The sequence below is a fragment of the Siphateles boraxobius genome, unplaced genomic scaffold (assembly GCF_051911475.1).
Source record: "Siphateles boraxobius isolate OS27281-9 unplaced genomic scaffold, OSU_SipBor_1 130, whole genome shotgun sequence".
In the NCBI taxonomy this organism is placed as follows: Eukaryota; Metazoa; Chordata; class Actinopteri; order Cypriniformes; family Leuciscidae; genus Siphateles; species Siphateles boraxobius.
In genome coordinates, this window is record NW_027508734.1 from 3,798,709 (window position 1) to 3,820,689 (window position 21,981).

The 21,981-nt window shown below is 46.4% G+C and overlaps 2 protein-coding genes across 2 annotated transcripts in view; one reads left to right on the forward strand and one right to left on the reverse strand.

Moving 5' to 3' along the window:
* The window catches only part of LOC143736473 (salivary C-type lectin 2-like), a 318,478-nt gene that overhangs the window by 69,111 nt on the left and 227,386 nt on the right, over positions 1-21,981 (forward strand).
* Positions 1,247-12,714, reverse strand: LOC143737824 (GTPase IMAP family member 8-like). Its single transcript, XM_077229688.1, has 3 exons — positions 12,100-12,714; positions 2,536-2,571; positions 1,247-2,349 (listed from the first exon to the last, which is right to left on the reverse strand). The coding sequence occupies exons 1-3, from the start codon at positions 12,689-12,691 to the stop codon at positions 1,247-1,249; spliced, it is 1,731 nt and encodes a 576-aa protein (XP_077085803.1). The 5' UTR covers positions 12,692-12,714.

Sequence of the window (21,981 nt, forward strand, 5' to 3'; positions counted from 1 at the left end):
TGGGGGAGGAGCTGTGGAGGGAGTAGCTGTGGGGGAGTAGCTGTGGAGGGAGGAGCTATGCGGGAGGGAGCTGTGGAGGGAGGAGCTGTGGGGGAGGAGCTGTGGAGGGAGGAGCTGTGGGGGAGGAGCTGTGGGGGGAGGAGCTGTGAAGGGAGGAGCTGTGGGGGAGGAGCTGTGGGGGAGGAGCTGTGGGGGAGGAGCTGTGAGGGAGGACCTGTGGGGAGGGAGCTGTGGAGGCAGGACCTGTGGGGGAAGGAGCTGTGGAGGGAGGAGCTGTGGGGGAAGGAGCTGTGGAGGGAGGAGCTGTGGGGGAGGAGCTGTGGGGGAGGAGCTGTGGGGGAAGGAGCTGTTTACGGAAGGAGCTGTGGAGGGAGGAGCTGTGGGGGAGGAGCTGTGGAGGGAGGAGCTGTGGGGGAGGAGCTGTGGGGCAAGGAGCTGTGGAGGGAAGGAGCTGTGGAGGGAGAAGCTGTGGGGGAGGAGCTGTGGAGGGAAGGAGCTGTGGGGGAGGAGCTGTGGAGGGAGGAGCTGTGGGGGAGGAGCTGTGGGGGAGGAGCTGTGGAGGGAGGAGCTGTGGGGGAGGAGCTGTGGAGGGAGGGCTGTAGCGCAGCAGAGAGCAAGGGGATTGGACCTGTAAGTTGTACTTGTTCAAATTTTCAGGCTAAGTCAACGTTTTCTCAAAACTTTAAGTGTTTGCTGCCAAAAAGCTCCTTTTGTTTTGTTTCATCTGACTCACAGCTGGTATCTTGGAAAAAGGAGGTTGCAAAAAGTATTTAATACAATGGGGCAAATAATTGTTTCCAATTTGTTTTGTAGAAAAACATTTATTTCATAATGTGATTTTCACCCCACTTTTGTAATTATTTTACTTAAATGAAAGGTTAGATTTTTGATAATTTTTTTAAATAAAATATCAAAAGGATTAACAATGCAGATTTATTTTTTACAGACATTTTTGATTATATTTACCAAGGGGACAAACAATTCTGACCAGCACTGTGTGTGTGTATATATATATATGGAAATCCTGTCATCATTTACTCTTATGTTGTTCCAAACTCTAAAACACAAAAGAAGATATTTTGAAGAAAGTTTAAGCTGTCATGACATTTGGTCACATGGTGTGTGAGAAACAAAGTTTGTCATTAGTTAAGGTTCATTTCACAATGTTGTCATTAGCAATAAAAAGATTAAAGAGTATGAAATTAAAACATTATATTAAATAAGCAGGAACTAAATGTTGTTTTACTCAATGTAAGTCTGCAATTTTGCTATTAAGACCACACATTTCTTCTGCCTTCTTAAACATATATAATCCATTCTCCCAGGTGTCCGCTGCTGCATTTGTTATAACATCACATACAGATCCAGCTTCATCTCCTGCATTCCATGCAGAAACAATTCCTCCTACAGCTCCTACAAAACCTCCAGCTACAAGCACACCTTTAGCCATCGCACCTGCTCCTACACCTGCTGCTACACCTGCTGCTCCTACACCTGCTGCTTTAAACGCTGTTGTTAGCGTTACGTATAATTTTAAAACAGACATAACTAAAACTACAGCATTAGCCATGCAGAAAAGAGCACCAAGCACTGCCCTTGTTGTTACTCCTACACACTTCAGAAAATTGGAATGAATAATAATTTTAGCTTTTTCTCGTTGTTCTTCTTGATCCAAATTGTCTTTAGTCATATTCTTCATCTCCTCTTGAATTTCTTCCTCCAGCTTTTGAAGCAGCTCGTTGGTGTAGCAGCCGTTCTCTTCCACCATCTTGTCGATGGTCTCCAGCAGATTCTTCACCTGAACTCTGTTGCTCTTGTTTCCTCGTTTACGTCTATTCCAGTATTTGTTGTCGATGACGTGACAGCGTCCTCCACATTTATTAACCAGCTCCTGTAGTTGTGGACAGTCCTCCATAAATTCTTTAATGGTCTGGCCTTCTAGTTGCCCGCCATGAGTGAATAAGATCACAGTGTGTTTCAGGACGTGTTCCTCACTGAATGTGTTCAGGAGTTGTTGTACCATCTCATTTTCATGTGGTGTGTATCTTCCGACCTTCAGGATAATGATAAAAGCATCAACACCTGGTGCGCAATCAACCAGACATTTAATGGTCTCAGATTTAAGCGCTTCATCTGCACAGTCTGTATCAAAGTCTCCAGGTGTGTCAATAACTGTTATCTTTCTTCCATGAACCTTCTTCTCTGTTTTTTTAAATTCAACTCTGGCATTTGAAGCCGAAGCTTTAGTGACGAATACATTCTCTCCAAGAATTGTATTCCCGGAGCTGCTTTTGCCATCTCCGCTTTTCCCAAGAAGGACGATCTTTCTTTTTGGCACTGACACACTAGCTGTTGGAAAAATAAAAGTTTTAATTTGAGTCTTTAATTTTAGGTTCCTGATGCTCTTATTTAAACTTAAATATGGAAAATATGATGCATTTTTATTCTGTTCCTAAAGCATTGAGTAGCTCTACACTCTGCCATTAAACAGATTTTAGACAATAAATGTGTCATTGTGCAACAATTATAACTTACAGGTACATCCCATGATCCTTGTCTGCTGATGATGTCAGTCTCTATATATAAAGGTACATGAGATTTAGGTTATTCTTGACATCAACCACCAAATCATTTGTTTCAATGACTGTATGATTTATTTTCAAAAGTGGTCTAGAAAAACTGACATCTTCACTCAAATATTTTTAAACATTTGTTAAAAATATAGTGTAGTTGTGCTTGGAGATGGAACTTGTGAGTACATAATTTCTGAACAGGCTGTCATGCTAAGAAATTCTAAATGCAAAAAGAATGAAATATTAATAAATGATTATGTTTAGTGTTCAATGTATGCTTTTTTCCTGTAAGCTTTTTATTTTTATGTGCATTTTTCATTTGAATAGTAAAATAAAAAATTGTATCTGTAGTTTTCCTCTTTTTTGCCAAATATTTTTTTGTCAGATACATACCATAACCAAGTTCAGTGTCTATTTTCCTCATATTTTGATGGTTTAATAGAACTTGTAGGGTTATTAAAAACAAATATCCCCTCCAGACGTCACATGTGGCCAATGCTGCTTGAGTGTGTGTGTGTGTTTGTGTGTGTGTGTGTGTGTGTGTGTGTGTGTGTGTGTGTGTGTGTGTGTGTGTGTGTGTGTGTGTGTGTGTGTGTGTGTGTGTGTGTGTGTGTGTGTGTGTGTGTGTGTGTGTGTGTGTGTGTGTGTGTGTACAGTATGTATAAAGGGCCTCCGATAATTGAAAGTTAAAATGGTCAAGTGAGTTTTTCCTGCTAGTACATAGCCTGTGCAAGACTCTTGAGCTGAGATTAAAGTTAGTGGGATCTAAGGGGCATCATTATCATCATTATAAAATATCCACAGATGTCTGGACACTATAATCAGTCCTGGTAACGCTTCACAATTCACTGTGACTTTCTGTAAAGGGTGTAAAATGCAAAGTACTTACATAGTTTTACCTCCCTTTCTTTGTTTCTTCAAAAAAGTCAAGCCAGAAAGTAGAAAGGATGTTGATGGATGATCACACCAAGCTTTCACATTCTTCTTAAATAAGTAAGCCTAGTGGTAAGAAACTTTCAGAATATTTTGTCAAGGAAGACTTAATACATGTCTAACGAACAAACACAACCTGTAATCATGGTCTTGAAAGTAGTAACACAATGATGCTGGATGAAGTTATCAAACTCCCCCTGATCTGATGAAAACATCTGAAGACACGCCTCTTCCACAAGAGCTTAAACCACAACCAGAAACTAAGACACTTACTATAAAATGTATTCATTTTTAGAGTAGGCATGAGCACAAATCGTTTCATTGTTCAAGATTTAGGGAAGAACACTGTCATGCCATTTCATATTTCATCTTCAGTGTTCATTTGTAAGCTATATTATATATTCCTGCAGCCATGATTCTGCCAGGGTTTCAATATCTGGAAACCTTCATATTAAAATAAAATATAGTTTTTGCGTCCGACTGTTAATTCACATGTTAAACGAGCGGCATCTGCTGGACAGAGAGTCATCCATCATGTCAGGTCATTTGATGTTCGATCCTGGTCCTGGACATCTGCTGTCCTGCAGAGTTTATCTCCATCACACCAGCCTGGAAGTTTCTACTAATTATCTTTGCAACGGTAGTGAATCAATCAAAACTAACTTTATTCAAGTCAAGACATGTTTATTTATACTTTAGCTATAAACTTTAGCTGGACAATAACTTTATCCTAATGCTGTTGTAAAGCCTATACAATGTTATGGTAATTTCTATTATCAGTTTAAATCTGCTTAGAAACAATCTATATTGTTAAAAGCGCTTTATAACTTGACTTGACTTGACTATGAAAGCAGCAGAAACAACATTAATATGAATGATTCTATATAGCAAATTACCAGCAGGGATTCACATGCAGGGATTGATGCATTAATGTTGCTTTTCCTTTTTGAACATGTTTTTTTTTTTTTTTTCATTCCAAACAGAGTTTTCCTTTATGAATATATTTTATGTTGTTTCTGAAACTAACCTTTATTTAGGGTTAGGGTTAGGAGAACCTAATTGTTTTCTCAGTATTAAAAGTTATCTGAGTACGTACTGCATTAGGTTTTTATGTTTAATATTATGTGGTGTTCAAACTTTGTGTTGTTTGTCATGAATTTGTGGTTTCGACAGCTTCAGCTCTCCTGCCGCTGCAGCTTTAATCAAACACACACTGATCCATTTCATCAGTCTCTTTGTCATTTCATTTAAATGCACCCAAGATATGATTCCTGCAAAACACGTGACACAATGAAAGAGAAACACAGTACCCACAATCTGCTAAAGAACAGCAGCTGAACCTGGAAGTTTAGCAAGATAGCACGTACAGGTGTGTGTGTGTGTGTGTGTGTGTGTGTGTGTGTGTGTGTGTGTGTGTGTGTGTGTGTGTGTACAGTATTTATAAAGGGCCTCCGATAATTGAAAGTTAAAATGGTAAAATGAGTTTTTGAGCATGAGTTTGTGTGTGTGCGTGCGTGCGCGTAGCTTTTAAAGGCTGCAATGTGACTAAATCATGCTTGTTTGATCTATCGTGTGTATCTATTTAAAGTATTTTTTCAATGCTACTGTTAATAAATGTAATAAATAAATTAGCCTACTTTTATTTTACTGTTATTAGTAACCATGCATGCATTTCCTCATTAGTTTTCTTGCGCTTATAGTTCACAGTGTCAAAAATGTTCCCTTTCGTTGTCACTCCGAGTTACGTCGGATGACGACGAATGGGGTTTCGCTTAGAAAGCCTATCAACTTCGAGTATTACAAAACGAGCCAATGGCAAAGAAATGCCATGGGTCTGCGGAATTTGCATGGCGTAACTCCGCCCCACCTCGTGGGTATAAAAGGAGGAAGCCGGCAGCAAGCAGATATGTTTTCGCTTCGGAGCCAAGTGTATTCTTCTCTCCACAAGCCATCTCTGAATTGTCAGCTTTACAAACGAGTACCTCGAGTGTTGGTGTGACGGCGATCTACGGCGAGAGCGTGCTTCCTGCTGATCTGTTGCAGTGGTCTGCCAGTCGGTGCGTTTCTCCCCGGGTGCTTCAACACTTGAGTTTTCTCTCACTAAAAGAGCTTACACGTGGCACGTCTTTTTAAAGATGTCTCGCCCGTGTACTTCTGGTTGCGGCAGATTGGTATCGGACTCTGATGGGCACGAGCGTTGCATAGTATGTTTGGGCATTGATCATGCTAGAGCAGCGCTCGTGGATGACTCATGTTCTCTCTGTGGGAACATGACCATCGCGTCATTACGGTCGAGACTCCGTGAACTCGCAAGAGTGAGAGTCCCCTCATCCACCCCCCGTCCTGCGGCTGGTGGCCAGGGTGATCTGAGGGTTACGGTCTGGAACAAGGCGCCGACTATGTGTCCGCGACCCCAGCCCCCCTCTTCAATGACGGTGCCCGCTAGTGAACTGCTGATTCCCGCGGGTCTACCCTCTGGTGGCCCGCGGGCTTCAGTTGAAGCTACAGAGGAAGATGCCATGTCTGTTGCAGCATCACTAGGCGGGTTTGACTCTTCTGGAAGTGAGGGCTCGTCACAGCTGCCACCTTCCGGTGTGCATACGGCTGTGCTCGAGTCTGATCCGGAGATGACGGCCATGCTTTCCCGGGCAGCCGCGAGCATCGGACTTGAGTGGAGGCCTCCACCCTGTCCTGAGCGCTCGCGGCTGGACGATTGGTTTTTGGGTAAGGCCGCCGACCCTCGTCCTCGGCAAACCCCAATACCTTTCTTCCCGGATGTGCATGATGAGATCTCGAAGTCCTGGAAGACCCCCCTGTCTTCTCGGGACCGCTCGCTGGTCTCATCCGCCTTTCCTCCCCTCGATGAGGCAGCTGCCCGTGGGTACACTGGGCTTCCCCCGGTTGAACGCTCTGTTGCCATGCAACTATGTCCGCAGAGTGCTTCTTCTCGGGGCGAGCCTAAGCACCCATCCAAAGCCTGTAGATTTTCGTCGACCCTGGTGGCGAAGTCTTACAGAGCGGCGGGACAGGCGGCTGCTTCACTGCATGCTATGGCCACTCTGCAGGTCTACCAGGCCCAGATGCTCAGAGACATGCACGAGGGTAGGACAAACCCAGGGCTCTTTGATGAGCTGCGCGCCGCGACCGACCTTGCTCTCCGGGCGACGAAGGTTACCGCGCGCTCCCTGGGTTTGGTGATGTCCACAGCTGTGGTCCAGGAGCGACATCTGTGGCTGAACCTGGCTGACATGCGGGACGCTGAGCGGACCCGTCTGCTTAACGCCCCCTTGTCCCAGGCCGGCCTCTTCGGCGGTGCAGTTGAAGACTTTGCCCAACAGTTTTCAACTGCCCAGAAACAGACCGAGGCCATCAAACACATTCTGCCCCGCCGGCCCGCTGCTGCCTCCACCTTGCCGGCCGGGCAGACGCCTCGACCTGTTTCCCGCCGAGGGCGCCCTCCTGCGGCTCCCGCCCCTCCCGCCCGGACCACGCAGCAGCCTCCACCCAGGGCCGGTCGCGGAGGAAGCCGTAAGAAGGCGCCACAGCCCTCTCCTGCCCCGCCCCCCGCTAAACGCCGGGCCAAGCGGCGCTCCTGAGACGGGCTGCTCAGGGATGATGATTGTTTCTCAGGAGGTGGTAGCAGGACCACTCCTTCCCCCGGTGGAGGGCCGGGGGAGAATCTTTTGTTCTCCACTCCCCGCTGCTCACCCACGGGTGGGCAGCACCCTAATGTGGTTAAAGACAGAAACAATCCCCTCTTCCCTGAGCTCACAGAGTTCTCGGGCGACACAGAGCGCCGCCCACAAGCCGTGCTCTCCTCGCCCCCCTCTGTCCCAGAGGCGGTTGACACGGCGTGCCGTCCACGGACCGCTTCGCCCTTGTCCCCCTCTGTCGCCAGACCCCTGGCAGAGCAGGCCCCCGCGGGACGACCAGCCTGGTCCTCCCCTGGCCCCCTCTGCCAGGGTGCGGTTGCTAACTGTGCCCCCTCTCCGGGCCGCTATGCCGTCCACATCTGGGCCAGTTACTCCGCCTCGCTGCCCCTCCGGGGGGACGCCTGTGGCCCGCATGATCCCGTTGGTTCAGTTCCTGGGAGCCTGGCTAGAGCTTCCCCGTCTGTCCCACTGGATCGCGCGTACCGTCAGGCTCGGCTATGCGATTCAGTTCGCACGGTCTCCTCCCCGCTTCAGGGGAGTCCGCTCCACTTTGGTCGGTGGCAATGCCCCTATCATGAGAGCAGAGATTGCCACCCTGCTGGCGAAGGGTGCAATCGAGACTGTCCCTCCAGCCGAGATGAGGTCCGGCTTCTACAGCCCCTACTTCATTGTCCCCAAGAAAACCGGTGGGTTACGGCCAATCCTGGACTTGCGCGTGCTGAACCGCTCCCTTCATCGGATGCCGTTCAAGATGCTCACCGCCAAACGCGTTTTCGAATGCATACGGCCCCAGGATTGGTTTGCAGCGATCGACCTGAAGGACGCCTACTTTCATGTCTCCATTCTTCCTCGACACAGACCGTTCCTCCGGTTTGCTTTCGAGGGGCAGGCATACCAGTACGCGGTTCTCCCTTTCGGGCTAGCCCTGTCTCCTCGCATCTTCACGAAGGTCGTCGAGGCGGCCCTTGTTCCCCTTCGAGAGCAAGGGGTTCGCATCCTGAGTTATATCGACGACTGGCTGATCCTAGCTCACTCTCGAGATCAGGTTTGCGAACACAGGGACCTAGTGCTCCGGCACCTAGCCCGTCTGGGCCTTCGGGTCAACTGGGAGAAGAGCAAACTTTGCCCCGTGCAGAGGATCTCTTTTCTCGGTATGGACATCGACTCGGTCGCCATGTCCGCGCAGCTTACGAGCGAGCGCGCGCAGTCACTGCTGACTTGCCTAAGACAATTCGAGGGCAAGAGTGCGGTTCCACTGAAACTTTTTCAGAGGCTCCTGGGGCATATGGCATCTGCAGCCGCGGTCACGCCGCTCGGATTGCTTCATATGAGACCGCTTCAGCTTTGGCTTCGCGACCGAGTCCCGAGGTGGGCATGGCAACACGGCACGTTCCGAGTACCAGTTACTCCGACCTGCCGTCAGTTCTTCACCCCGTGGTCGAACCTCGATTTTCTCAGGGCCGGTGTCCCCCTGGCTCGAGCTTCCCGGCATGTTGTTGTCTCAACAGATGCCTCCACCACGGGCTGGGGCGCCATGTGCAATGGACATGCTGCTGCGGGCTCCTGGACAGGACCCCAGCGGCTGTGGCATGTCAATTGCCTCGAGTTGTTGGCAGTACGCCTTGCCCTGCACCGCTTCCGGGCGTTGCTCAGGGGTCAACACGTACTAGTCCGCTCAGACAATACCGCCACTGTAGCGTACATCAACCATCAAGGTGGTCTACGCTCCCGCCGTATGTCACAACTCGCTCGCCACCTCCTCCTATGGAGTCAGAAGCATCTGAGGTCGCTTCGAGCCATCTTCATTCCCGGAGCGCTGAACTGTGCAGCCGACGAGCTCTCACGGCTTCAGCCCCTCCCTGGAGAATGGCGACTCCATCCCCAGTCGGTTCAGCTGATTTGGGACCAGTTCGGGGACGCGCAGATAGATCTGTTTGCCTCTCACGACTCGACCCACTGCGCCCAGTTCTATTCCCTGACCGAGGGCACGCTCGGCACAGATGCTCTGGCGCACAGCTGGCCGCAGGGCCGCAAGTATGCGTTTCCCCCAGTGAGCCTTCTTGCGCACACTTTGCGCAAGGTCAGGGAGGACGAGGAGCAGGTCATTCTGGTTGCCCCTTACTGGCCCAACCGGACCTGGTTCCCCGAACTAGTACTCCTCGCGACAGCACCTCCCTGGCCGATCCCTCTGAGGAAGAACCTTCTTTCTCAGGGACGGGGCACCCTATGGCACCCTCGTCCCGATCTTTGGAACCTCCACGTGTGGCTCCTGGATGGGACGAGGCAGGTTTGAGTACCCTACCACCAGCGGTGGTGGCTACCATCACTTCCGCTAGAGCGTCGTCCACGAGACACGTCTATGCGTTGAAGTGGAACCTCTTCGTCAACTGGTGCTCTTCTCTCCGAGAAGACCCCCGGAGATGCTCGATCAGTGTTTTGCTTTCCTTCCTTCAACAGGGGCTGGAGCGAAGGCTGTCTCCCTCCACCCTGAAGGTCTATGTTGCCGCCATTGCCGCACATCATGACCTCATCGAAGGTAAGTCGGTGGGGAAGCACGACCTGATCATCAGGTTCCTGAGAGGAGCGAGGAGACTGAATCCTCCTCGTCCTCCTCTCGTTCCCTCTTGGGACCTCTCAGTGGTTCTAACTGCCCTGAAGAGTGCTCCCTTTGAGCCCCTGCAATCAGTTGAGCTTAAGTTCCTGTCTATGAAGACAGCGCTCCTGGTTGCACTGGCCTCCATCAAGAGGGTTGGGGACCTGCACGCATTCTCCGTTGACGAAGCGTGCCTGGAATTTGGGCCGGCTTACTCTCACGTGATCCTGAGACCCCGGCCTGGATATGTGCCCAAGGTTCCTACCACTCCCTTCCGGGACCAGGTGGTGAACCTGCAAGCGCTGCCCTCGGAGGAGGCAGACCCAGCCTTGGCACTGCTCTGTCCAGTACGCGCTCTCCGCGCCTATGTAGACAGAACGCAGTGTTTCAGGACCTCAGACCAGCTCTTTGTCTGTTATGGTGGGAAGCTGAAGGGAAAGGCTCTCTCCAAGCAAAGGTTGTCTCACTGGATAGTGGACACCATTGCCTTGGCTTACCAGCAGCAAGGTCGACCGTGCCCCCTTGGTGTGACTGCCCACTCCACCCGGAGTGTGGCGTCCTCTTGGGCTCTAGCGCATGGCGCCTCGCTAACAGACATCTGCAGAGCTGCAGGCTGGGCGACACCTAACACATTCGCCAGATTCTATAATCTCCGAGTGGAGCCTGTGTCCTCTCGTGTACTCGCTTCAACCAGCTAGTACCGGACCCGCTCAGGTGTCTTCGCTTGCTCGCCATTCCACTCCACGGACTGGATACGTGCGATTTTTTCTCAGGTGAGCTTCTCCGAAAGCCCTGAGCTCCTCCAGCACTCCTGACGTCGGCGCCAGTGTCTATTGCCTGTGCGTCGGCTAGGTGCCTCCCGTGTGCATGGTCCCTCCTCTGAGCGACCCCCACATGTGTATTTCCACTGTAAGCCTCTCTGAGCGTGTGTCTTTCCCTTGGCAAGCCACCTTGCCACCCCTGGGGTTGAAATATTCCACCTGCGGCTGGACACCCCAGTGTTTCCCATATGCTTCCTTCGGGTCATATGTGTATTCTCTAAGTCCCCCCCCTCCGGGCTGGCATTAATTGCATACTTCCCCTAGCTTGGGATATGCTTCCCAGTGTACCTTGGTATTCCTGTGTTATATGGAGTCCTTTGTCCAGGCTGACAGGGATCTCGATTACGCAGGGCACTGGAAGACAGCTGAGAAGGTGGCGTGATTAGACTGGTAACCCCATTCGTCGTCATCCGACGTAACTCGGAGTGACAACGAAAGGGAACGTCTACGGTTACGTATGTAACCCTCGTTCCCTGAGTAGGGAACGGAGACGTTACGTCTGCCTGCCACTTTCCGCTGTACCGCGGGGATCGCCTGAGCTCAGTCTTGGCTCCTCAGCGAAGAAACATATCTGCTTGCTGCCGGCTTCCTCCTTTTATACCCACGAGGTGGGGCGGAGTTACGCCATGCAAATTCCGCAGACCCATGGCATTTCTTTGCCATTGGCTCGTTTTGTAATACTCGAAGTTGATAGGCTTTCTAAGCGAAACCCCATTCGTCGTCATCCGACGTAACGTCTCCGTTCCCTACTCAGGGAACGAGGGTTACATACGTAACCGTAGACGTTATCTCTAGTTTGTTTGGTTTAAAAATACACATTTTAGTTAAACACAGTTTCATTGTTTTAAAGATATGCATTTATTTTGAACACAAAGATACATTCAGATAAATTCTGCAGATGCCGATATTTTCAAATACAATTATTACATTGGTTAACTACACCATAAAACCCCTCAGTGTTCATATGTATCCACACTACAGAGTGTTATCACTGAAGCAGTGTTGAAGTAAATGAGATTTAAAAAGAAACCCAGCCCTACTACATGCTACAGTAAATGTACAGGAAACAGGAAACTGAATCCTTACAGTGAAATGTAAATGTGTGAGTACATACACATACAGACAAGCCTTACAAAACTGTATTGAGACTAATAAAAATACAACATAATGTCAGCTGAAACTAAATCTATATAGAAAGTTATCCCACAACTTTTAATGCAGATACTAATGAATAGAACTGAAGATTTTAATATAAGATCTTAATATAATTTTAAATGTAATATGATTTTATTTTTATATTCAAATCAGTAATTTATGTTATTTTCTTAGGAATAGTTGTTGCAGTTTGAAGGTTTTGCAGTGCAGTTTGTGCATTCTTCAAGTCATTGCATTCTCATAGCTGGTCATTGCTGCACTGTTCATGCTGTCATTTTCTGAATCAGCATCTTATCCTTTAAATCAAGAACCAGTCACTGCTTTAAATGCTCCTCCAGCAGCTCCACTGATAAGTTTGCTCATTATTTCACCCACAATTGGTTTTGTAATAGCTTCTACTAGTTCTACAACTGCGTTACAAACACCCATAAAAGCACCAAGCAGTGCTTTTTTTGTTATTTCTACAACCCAACTCAGAAATGTTCTATGAACATTGTCCTTTGCTTTTTCTCGCTTCTCTTCTGGAGCCAAATTTTCCTCATTTTTCTTCATCTCTTCTTGAATTTCTTCTTCCAGCTTTTTAAGCAGCTCATTGGAGTAGCAGTCGTTCTCTTCGATGGTCTCCAGCAGATTCTTCACCTGAACTCTGTTGCTCTTGTTCCCTGAATCACAGTCATTCCAGTATTTGTTGTCGATGACGTGACAGCGTCCTCCACATTTACCGACAAGCTCCTGTAGTTCTGAATTGGTCTTCACAAATTCTTCAATGGTCTGGCCTTCTAGTTGTTCACCATGAGTGAATAAGATCACTGTATGTTTCAGGACATCCTCTTTCAGCATGTTTAGGAGTTGCTGCACTATCTTTGTTTCATGTGGTGTGTATCTTCCGACCTTCAGGACAATGAAAAAGGCATGAACGCCTTCAGCGCATTCAACCAAAGCTCTGACGATCTCAGATTTCATCTTATCATCATCTCCTGTGCCAAAGAAATCAGGTGTGTCGACAACTGTGATCTTGTTTCCATTAACCGTGTTCTCCCTTCTCTGACATTTAGTTGTAGCAGAATTAGCCTTAGCCGAAACTTTAGTGGTGAATTCTTTTTTTCCAAGAATCGTATTCCCGGCACTGCTTTTACCATTGCCTGAGTTCCCAATAAGGACAATATTTCTCTTTGCTGAAGCTTGAAAAAAAGAAGAAAAAAAAGAAAAGAAAAATGTGAGTCTTTAATTATAATCCTTATGTAGTCTATTTGACATGTGCAACAATCATAACTCACTGTTTCCCATGATTCTTGTCTGTTGATGAGGTCCGTCTCTGTAAGGTAAATAATATTCAGCTTATTCTTGACTCTGGGCCCTTCTTCATATGGGACATTAATTATAATATTTCTCCAACCACAAATTTATTTGCCTCAATGTCTAAGCAAATTTCTTACTCGTAATACCAATTAAAATGGTGAATCAAATGTCATAAATCATTCACTCTCAGAAACAAATGTATAAAAATGATTCAATTGGGGTACAACAGCTTGTCATTAGGGAAGTACCATTAAAGGACACACTTCTTTTTTTCTTTTTTTTTACCTATATAAAAGGTACATATTAGTACCTTAGATTAGCAATAGTACCTTAAGGTACTATTATGAATATTTTAGGTGTAAAATATGTACTTTTAATGGTACTGCTCCAGTGATATCCCTAAAGGTCAAATTTTTACACACTTGTTCATCAGATCAAATTTGTTCTTTGCAGTTGTACGAGAGGGTTAGAGGAAATCCCTTTATGAAATTTTCTTGTGTAAAGGTAAAAAAACTATGTGATTAAACAATGACATTCTTACTATTGACAACATAGAAATTTCCCTTGCGGTGATTTTGATTGGCACAATACCGCAATACCACTATTTTTTTTATTTTATTTTGCTATATAATTAAGTGTTACGATGTGGTCAGCAGGCACGAAGACTAAGGAGATTCACAAACAAAACAGGCTTTATTATAATCCAGACACTTCGAACGAACACGCAGGAGAATAAAGCAAACAATGCATGAACAAGAACTGACTATAAGAGCAACTGAAACACAGGGCTATATAACAGAAGTAGAACAAATGAGAGTGAACTGTATATTGCGGTATGTAAATATATAGCACTATTGACACTTCAGAGTGAAGAAATGCATGAATGCGAATATAAAGTGCGGATATGCTTGATGTTAAAAGAGTTATAAGCGCAATATATCCTGAAAAGGGAACTCGCGGTGCTGACTGGCACACTGCCAACGTGCCACACAAAGATGCCTCTCTTGGCCATTCACAAATTTGGGACGTGTTCGATGTTAAAAGGTATTTATTAAGAACAATAAGCAGTGTAAAAGAAATCAGCGCTGTGTGTTTTACATAGAAGGGAATGCAAAAACTTTATGGGTTTATAGAATATAGATAAATGAGGTTAGTAACAGACAAGAGACAGGCTATGTGTCTTATAGCGACAGAACGTGTGAAAGGTTAACTTTAACTGAGATTCTGTGGTTACCGATCCTCGCTTACTCTCACATGATCTCAAGAAAAACTTCTACTCGTTCTTTGATCAAAAACATTTAGAAAAACACATTTTATTTCAGATATTTCACACAATAAATAAGCCTTCACATTCCAATACTTTCATATTCTTACATTACCTTAGGCTATGTGGGGGGGGGGGGTACTCTTATTTTGGCGAGCGATCTACTTTTTGCGCGTGCTGTGAATGCAGCGGAGAGAGACGAAGAAGCACGTGTGTGATGAGTGTGTGACTGACGCAGAAGAGAGTGCAGTGTCGCGATTGAGAAGCTCGTTCGATAAGTCGTTTCAATTGAAGATTATCGAGGCTTAAGTAGAGTAAAGAGCAACCGCAGACAGCACTAAGTGAAAGTGTGAGCAGTGACCTACGTTTGCTTTTGTAGAAGACAGTTTTGTTCCAGTGGTATGCGTTTACTGTGAGAATGACGCGGTGACACATTGTGAAGACCACGGAAGCTGTGAGTACATTTTAAGTGCAAACTCTGTTTGATTTTTGTAATTCAGAGTCTTGTTACACGTTTTTTTTTTTGCAGTTTTATGCACTTCTCGTGTTTTGATAGATAAGTATCGTCGAGTTAGTGGTTAAACGAGACGGTTCACGTGTAATTGAGTTTCCCGCACGAGTCAGAGCACGTGAGAGTGAGCTCGCTGAAGCAGTTAGTAAGCAGTACGCAATTAATGAAGAGATACAATTTTTTTTTCGCTGATTCCAGAGTGAGGATTGTTGTTACCCTGCCATTCAAGTGACATCTCAGTCTAATTCACCTTCAAGTTGATTTTATTTTTGAGACAGTTCATTTGTGAAACGGTTGATACCAAGTCGATTGCATACTTGAACTTGCACACTTCAATACGGGTTCTTCAGTTGTTGCAACGCACCCCACGTCCAGACAACGCACTCGAATTCATCGTTCAGTGAACTGGTATTTTCCTGATTTTCCAGTGACTGAACTGATAAACGGTGAACTGTGAGTGGACATTTAAAGGTGCTTATTCAAGGGTGAGATTTGATGGTATGTTTATGTTTGTTGGTTTAAAATGTGATTGTTTGAAGGTGATCTTTTGAGAAAGGTGATAATTTGTTGGTATACAAATTGACACATTGAAAATTATTTCATTTTGAAGTTCCATAAGGGATTTGTTATATCACAAGAGAAGAGTTTTACAACTTCAGTGTTGAAAAGTTGGTGTGAATTCAGAAAGAAAGACAACTCAAAGACTGTGAATTTGTTTTGTTTTATTTTGTTCATTCTTTAGACAAAAAGACATAACCAATCACAAGAAAAATAAATCGTTTTAATTGTTTTTGTGCTTATGTACATTTTCATTGAGAGCTGCTAGGGAGTGGGGGTAGTCTCACTTACTTTATCAGATCTGGGGAGGGAGGAGCATAACACACTGTGTTTTAATATATGCAATTTTTCTTCAGGAAGCCGCCGGGTGACATTATTATACCTGAAACCTACCCCTGTCGGTCTTTAGATTTTCCAAACAATAAAGTAAGAAACCACATACACACATTAGCGTGTAACGAGGCTAAAAATGTTTGGGGAGCGGGGACCAAGATCCTTTCGTTGTCCAAACTTCCAGAGCAGTCATAATCCATATTCCCCTACATGACGGGCTAAAGGCCCCGTTACAAAAGTGGCGTCACGAACAGGATAGGATTAGGCACATTTAAGTAGTCACACGTCTCCAGGCCCATAAGTAGTCTTGTCAAGCAAGAAGATGTCTGGGCTGGAGGAACTAAAAAGAGAGATGGCGGAGATGCAGAGGAGGTTTGCTGAGCAGGCAGGGGCACTTGATCAAGCCAGGGCAGAGCAGCGAGAATCCCTATCCTTAGCAAAGGTGGTAATTGAGAGCCAAACCTCTGCACAAACGACCCCAGCTGCCATTTATATCCCTCGAGACCAGAAGCTCCCTGATTTCACTGGTTGCATGGCAAAACCTGGAGAGCTGAGTGTTGAAGAATGGGTAGCATCGATGAAGTCTGCATTTCAAGTCATGAGAGTGCCCACTGAGGATCGGGTAGAGCTGGTGAAACAACACCTAAAAGATGAGGCCAAAGCCACAGTGAAGTTCATGATGGATGGGAAAGAGGAGTCTGTTGATAACATCTTCACTATTCTCCTTGACACTTATGGGGATAAAGTGCCCATTGGTACCAGGCTGACCGTGCTCAGCATGAAGGTGAAACAATACGCTCCTATGCATATGACCTTCGGGAAAGACTGAGTCGTGTTCAGCGCCGAGAGCCAGCTAGAGTAGCAGATGCTGAAAGTGTCCTGAAGGAGCAACTGGTGTTAGGCCTAAAAGATGACTTCTTGCGTCGAGAGATGAAGCGCAGAATCAAGGCAGTGCAAGAATTGAGTTTCGTGGAGGTGATGCAAGCGGCAATTACCTGGTCAGAAGAGGAGGAAGCACAGCCTTCTAGTAATCCCAGGCCCAGTATTCGTGCCAGAGGAGTAGTGAATGCTGCTGCAGCACAGGATGTTCCCTCCACTCTGTCTTTAGTGAAATTGCATGAGGCGATTCAGAAAATCGCTGCTCGTCAAGAGGAACTATATCAAGCCGTCTACAGGACAGAGAGAAATAAACCACAGCAAAGCCGTCCAAAGAGTCAACCCTTAAGAGACAGTGAAGGACGTTATATTTGTTATTCATGTGGTGAACCCGGGCATACCAGTCGTTATTGTCCGCAAGGTGGCAAGTTAAGAAGGGGACCAGTTCCATCACAGCATACAGTTTAGTCAGTTGAGGCTCCTGAGACAGCCACTGGAGATGCAGTGCAGAGAGGCCCAGGACCATCATTGATTAGATGCCACACAGCGGAATGGTTGGCCGACGAGACTGCTGAAAAACTGAAAGACAGTGCTTTTGGGGATTGCTTGGCTATCGAGGTGAAGATAGCAGGTGTAAAAACCAAGTGCCTCTTGGATACAGGGTCAGAGGTATCCACTATATCCGAGTCACACTTCCGACAGCACTTTGGGGAGCAGAATTTGAAGTTATCCTCTGCGTGCTGGGTTAAGCTTAAAGCGGCCAATGGATTGGACATTCCTGTCTTGGGATGCGTGCAGGCGGATGTAGAATGCCTGGGGAAAGTATTTCCTGGAAGGTGCATATTCGTTCTGACGGACACAAGCCCTGATGTGAAAGAAATGAAAGGGGTGTCTGGAATCATCGGGATGAATGTACTCAGTGAAGTTCAGTCTTTGTTTATCTCAGCTGAGGGGATGGAGAAGATGGATAAGTATAACAAGCGAGATGAGGCTCAGGTCCGGAGAGTGCTTGCTAAAGTAGAGAAAGAAGCTGGACATTTAGGACCTGATGGAAGGATTGGATATGTCAACATTGCTGGAAAACAGGCTGTCACTATTCCTCCCCGCTGTGAGAAGGTGCTGGAGGGCCGCTGTGGAGTGTCGCCTAGGGTGAACAGTCAGGTGCTGGTTGCGCCAGTCGCTGGAGTAAATTTGCCAAACGGACTTTTAGTGGCTCATGTTCTTGACAAAACAGAGAATGGAAAGGTTCCTGTGCGTGTAGTGAACTTGAGTGGAAAAGCCGTTAGACTTGTTCCCAGATTCAGAGTTGCTTCTGTCTATAAGCCAAAGGAAGTAATCACAAAGGACGTGCTTGAATTTGAGGAAGATGATGGAGTGCTCCATGTCAAAGAGTTGGTGCAAGACAAAGTTCAAGTGGATACAAACTCACTCACGCTGCTACTAGTTCCTGTTGAAATGAATTATGAAGGACTCACACCAGGACAATGTGAAAGGCTCATCGAGTTGCTATCAAAGCACAGAGATGTTTTCTCTAAGGATGACCAAGACTATGGCTACACCACGGCTGTGGTGCACAATATTCCGACAGGTGAAGCGCCCACCAATAAAGCAGCGCCATCGTAGAGTACCGCCACAGATATTTCAAGAGGTCCAAAGGCATGTCCAGGGTCTGGTGTCCCAGGGAGTCCTTAAAGAAAGCAGTAGGCCCCTGGGCATCACCCGCAGTTATTGTCATGAAGAAGGATGGCAGTGTGCGCTTCTGCTGTGATTATCGAAAACTCAACGAAGCAACGAATAAGGATGCATACCCGCTCCCACGAGTGGACGAGTCCTTGGATGCGTTGGGCAACGCCAAGCTGTTCTCTACACTGGATTTGACTGCTGGGTATTTCCAGGTGGCTGTGAGTAAAACGGATCAGGAGAAGACAGCCGTTACCACTCCCTTTGGGCTGTTTGAGTGGACCAGGATGCCGTTCGGGCTCTGCAATGCTCCGGCCACCTTTCAGCGCCTTGTGGGTGTGGTGCTTGGTGACTTGGCCTTTGACGTTCTTCTTGTCTATCTAGACGATGTCATTATCTTCTCCAGAGATTTTGAAAGTCACTGTGAGAAGTTAGAACTTGTCTTCAACCGGCTAAAACAATATGGTCTGAAGTTAAAGCCAAGCAAGTGCTTTCTTCTGAAGCCCGAAGTAAAGTTTTTAGGACACCAGATCTCTGCAGAGGGCATAAAAGTGAATGATGAGAAAGTTAAAGCCCTGGATATGTGGCCAGTTCCTAAAAATGTGAGAGAAGTCAGGCAAGTGCTTGGGTTTATGAGCTATTACCGAAGATTTGTCCCAAGGTTTGCTCAAATTGCCAAACCACTGCATGCACTGGTAACTGGAGGAAAGACAAGCAAGAATCCAGTAACGTTTACTTGGAGCCGAGAATGTCAGTCCGCATTGGATGAGTTGAAAGGATGTTTGACGTCACCACCCGTTCTGGCTTATCCCGACTTCAGTGAACCCTTTATACTTACCACAGATGGAAGTCTTCATGGACTGGGAGCAGTCCTCAGCCAGAAACGGGAAGGGATTGAGCGTGTTGTGGCATACGCCAGCAGAGGATTGAGAGGTTCGGAAAAGAATGACAAAAACTATAGTGCTTTCAAGTTGGAGCTGCTTGCATTAAAGTGGGCGATCACTGAAAAGTTTAAGGAGTACCTTATGTATTCAAAGTTTACGGTGATTACTGACCACAACCCACTGAGGTACCTCTGTTCAGCTAATTTTGGCGCAGTAGAGCAGCGCTGGGTAGCGCAATTGGCCGAGTACGACTTTTAAGTGTGCTACAAACCTGGTCGACACAACACGAATGCCGATGCCCTGTCAAGGATTCCCTCTCAGGAGGAACCAGAGAAGGATGATGATGGGAAGGACTTTATTCGGCTAGGAGCTGATGAAGTGAGAGCATGCTTATGGCCAGGAAAAAGAATCGACCAAGAGCAATCTGATGGTAAAGCTGTGGTGCAGGCATCAATAAGAGGAGAAATCAATGGGTATAGTTGGAGTGAGATAAGAAAGCAACAGAGGAATGATCCTGTGATCAGCCCCGTTTATAAAGCCGTATCTAGGAACAAGAGACCAAGTAGAATGGATCACAGTGATATGGAGCCGAAACTGAAGAAGCTTGCCAAAGAATTTGACCGTCTGAAGCCACGTCAATGAGTACTGTTCAGACGCATCTTGGATCCGAGGGATGGAGAGGAAATATGGCAGATGGTTGTTCCTGAGCCTCTACAGCGTGAAGTGTATGAGGGACAACATGAACACGGAGGTCATTTTGGAGAGAGAAGTACAGTAACTCGAATGAGGAGAAATTATTACTGGCCTACAATGTCGGCAGATGTTTCATGCTGGATCAAGCAGTGCAAGAGATATACATTAGCCAAAGATGTTTTTCCCAGACTTCGAGCTCCTATGACCTGCAGTAATGTTTCAGCTCCATTAGAGGTCCTAGCCATGGATTATACGCAGCTTGAACAATCTTCTGGAGGGTACGAAAACGTGCTTGTGCTCACGGATATGTTCACCAGATTCACAGTTGCTGTTCCTACGAAGAATCAGACCGCAAACACAACAGCGAAAGCGTTGCTTAAGCACTGGTTTGGTTATTACGGCTTTCCAGCTCGTCTGCACTCGGACCAGGGGAGGTGTTTTGAAGCTAACGTGATCAAGGAGCTTTGCAAAGTCTATGGCATAGGAAAAAGCCGCACCACCCCATACCATCCGCAGGGGAACTCTCAATGTGAGAGATTCAACCGTAGTATGCATGACTTGTTAAGAACCTTGCCACCAGAGAAAAAGAGAGATTGGAAGACTCACCTTCCAGAGCTGGTAATGGCTTACAACAGCAATGTGCATTCATCCACTGGTTATTCCCCATTCTACCTAATGTTCGGAAGAGATGCACGTTTACCAATGGATGTCCTTGGAGAAAAGGATCTAGAAGAAGATGAGGTTGATAACCTGGATGATTGGGTGAAAGGTCATCATGCGAGGCTGAAAACAGCCGTGGAGATTGCAAACGCAGCATCTCAAGAGGCTTCCAGAAAGAGAAAGAGGATCTATGACCGCAAGTCATTTGGAGCTCTTGTGAGGCCTGGAGATCAGGTGCTTCTGCGTAATCACAGACACAGGGGCAGAAACAAAATTCAGGATAAATGGGAAGACACACCATACATATTGTTGAAACAAAACTATGCAGACATACCTGTGTTTTCAATCAAGCCAGAAAAGGGGGGTCCTACAAAGGTTGTACACCGAGATCAGCTTAGGCACTGCTCGTTCCCCTCGTCCACAACACCGCGTACACGCCAGCGTAGTGTGAGAGACAAAACAGAGACAGATACAGACATGTCAGATCTTGTATGCTTTCCTGAAATTCAACAACACTCTACTTACCATGCACACACAAGAGTGGGTCAAGGGGAGTCACAGGAAACAGAGCAGAATGACAGTGATGAGAATCAGAATGTGATAGCTGAATCAGGGTTGAGGGTACAAGATGACTCAGATGATGCTGATATCTCAGAAGCTGAAAGAGAAAGTATTCCTGAGCTTAGACGTTCTCAGAGGCAGAACAAGGGTGTTTTACCTGTGAAGTATAGAAGTGACTATATTGTAACATAAGCGTTCATAGTCTTCTATAACTTTGAGAAGCCTATGAAGCTATATGTCATGTTTTTCTAACATGTTGGTTTGTGTTTCAGAGATGAATCTGCCAGAGATGTCAATGAAGTGGCAGGGTTTAGAAGGGGGGAATGTAACGGGGGGTACTCTTATTTTGGCGAGCGATCTACTTTTTGCGCGTGCTGTGAATGCAGCGGAGAGAGACGAAGAAGCGCGTGTGTGATGAGTGTGTGACTGATGCAGAAGAGAGTGCAGTGTCGCGATTGAGAAGCTCGTTCGATAAGTCGTTTCAATTGAAGATTATCGAGGCTTAAGTAGAGTAAAGAGCAACCGCAGACAGCACTAAGTGAAAGTGTGAGCAGTGACCTACGTTTGATTTTGTAGAAGACAGTTTTGTTCCAGTGGTATTCGTTTACTGTGAGAATGACGCTGTGACACATTGTGAAGACCACAGAAGCTGTGAGTACATTTTAAGTGCAAACTCTGTTTGATTTTTGTAATTCAGAGACTTGTTACACGTTTTTTTTTTTGCAGTTTTATGCACTTCTCGTGTTTTGATAGATAAGTATCGTCGAGTTAGTGGTTAAACGAGACGGTTCACGTGTAATTGAGTTTCCCGCACGAGTCAGAGCACGTGTGAGTGAGCTCGCTGAAGCAGTTAGTACGCAGTACGCACTTAATGAAGAGATAAAAATTTTTTTCGCTGATTCCAGAGTGAAGATTGTTGTTACCCTGCCATTCA

Coding starts and splice junctions, on each gene's coding strand:
- LOC143737824 (XM_077229688.1), bottom strand. CDS start 12,691: ATGAAATCTGAGATCGTCAGAGCTTTGGTTGAATGCGCTGAAGGCGTT. Junction 2,572..12,099: donor TATTACAAAACCAATTGTGG/GTGAAATAATGA, acceptor TATATAGAGACT/GACATCATCAGCAGACAAGG. Junction 2,350..2,535: donor AAGGATCATGGGATGTACCT/GTAAGTTATAAT, acceptor TTTTTCCAACAG/CTAGTGTGTCAGTGCCAAAA.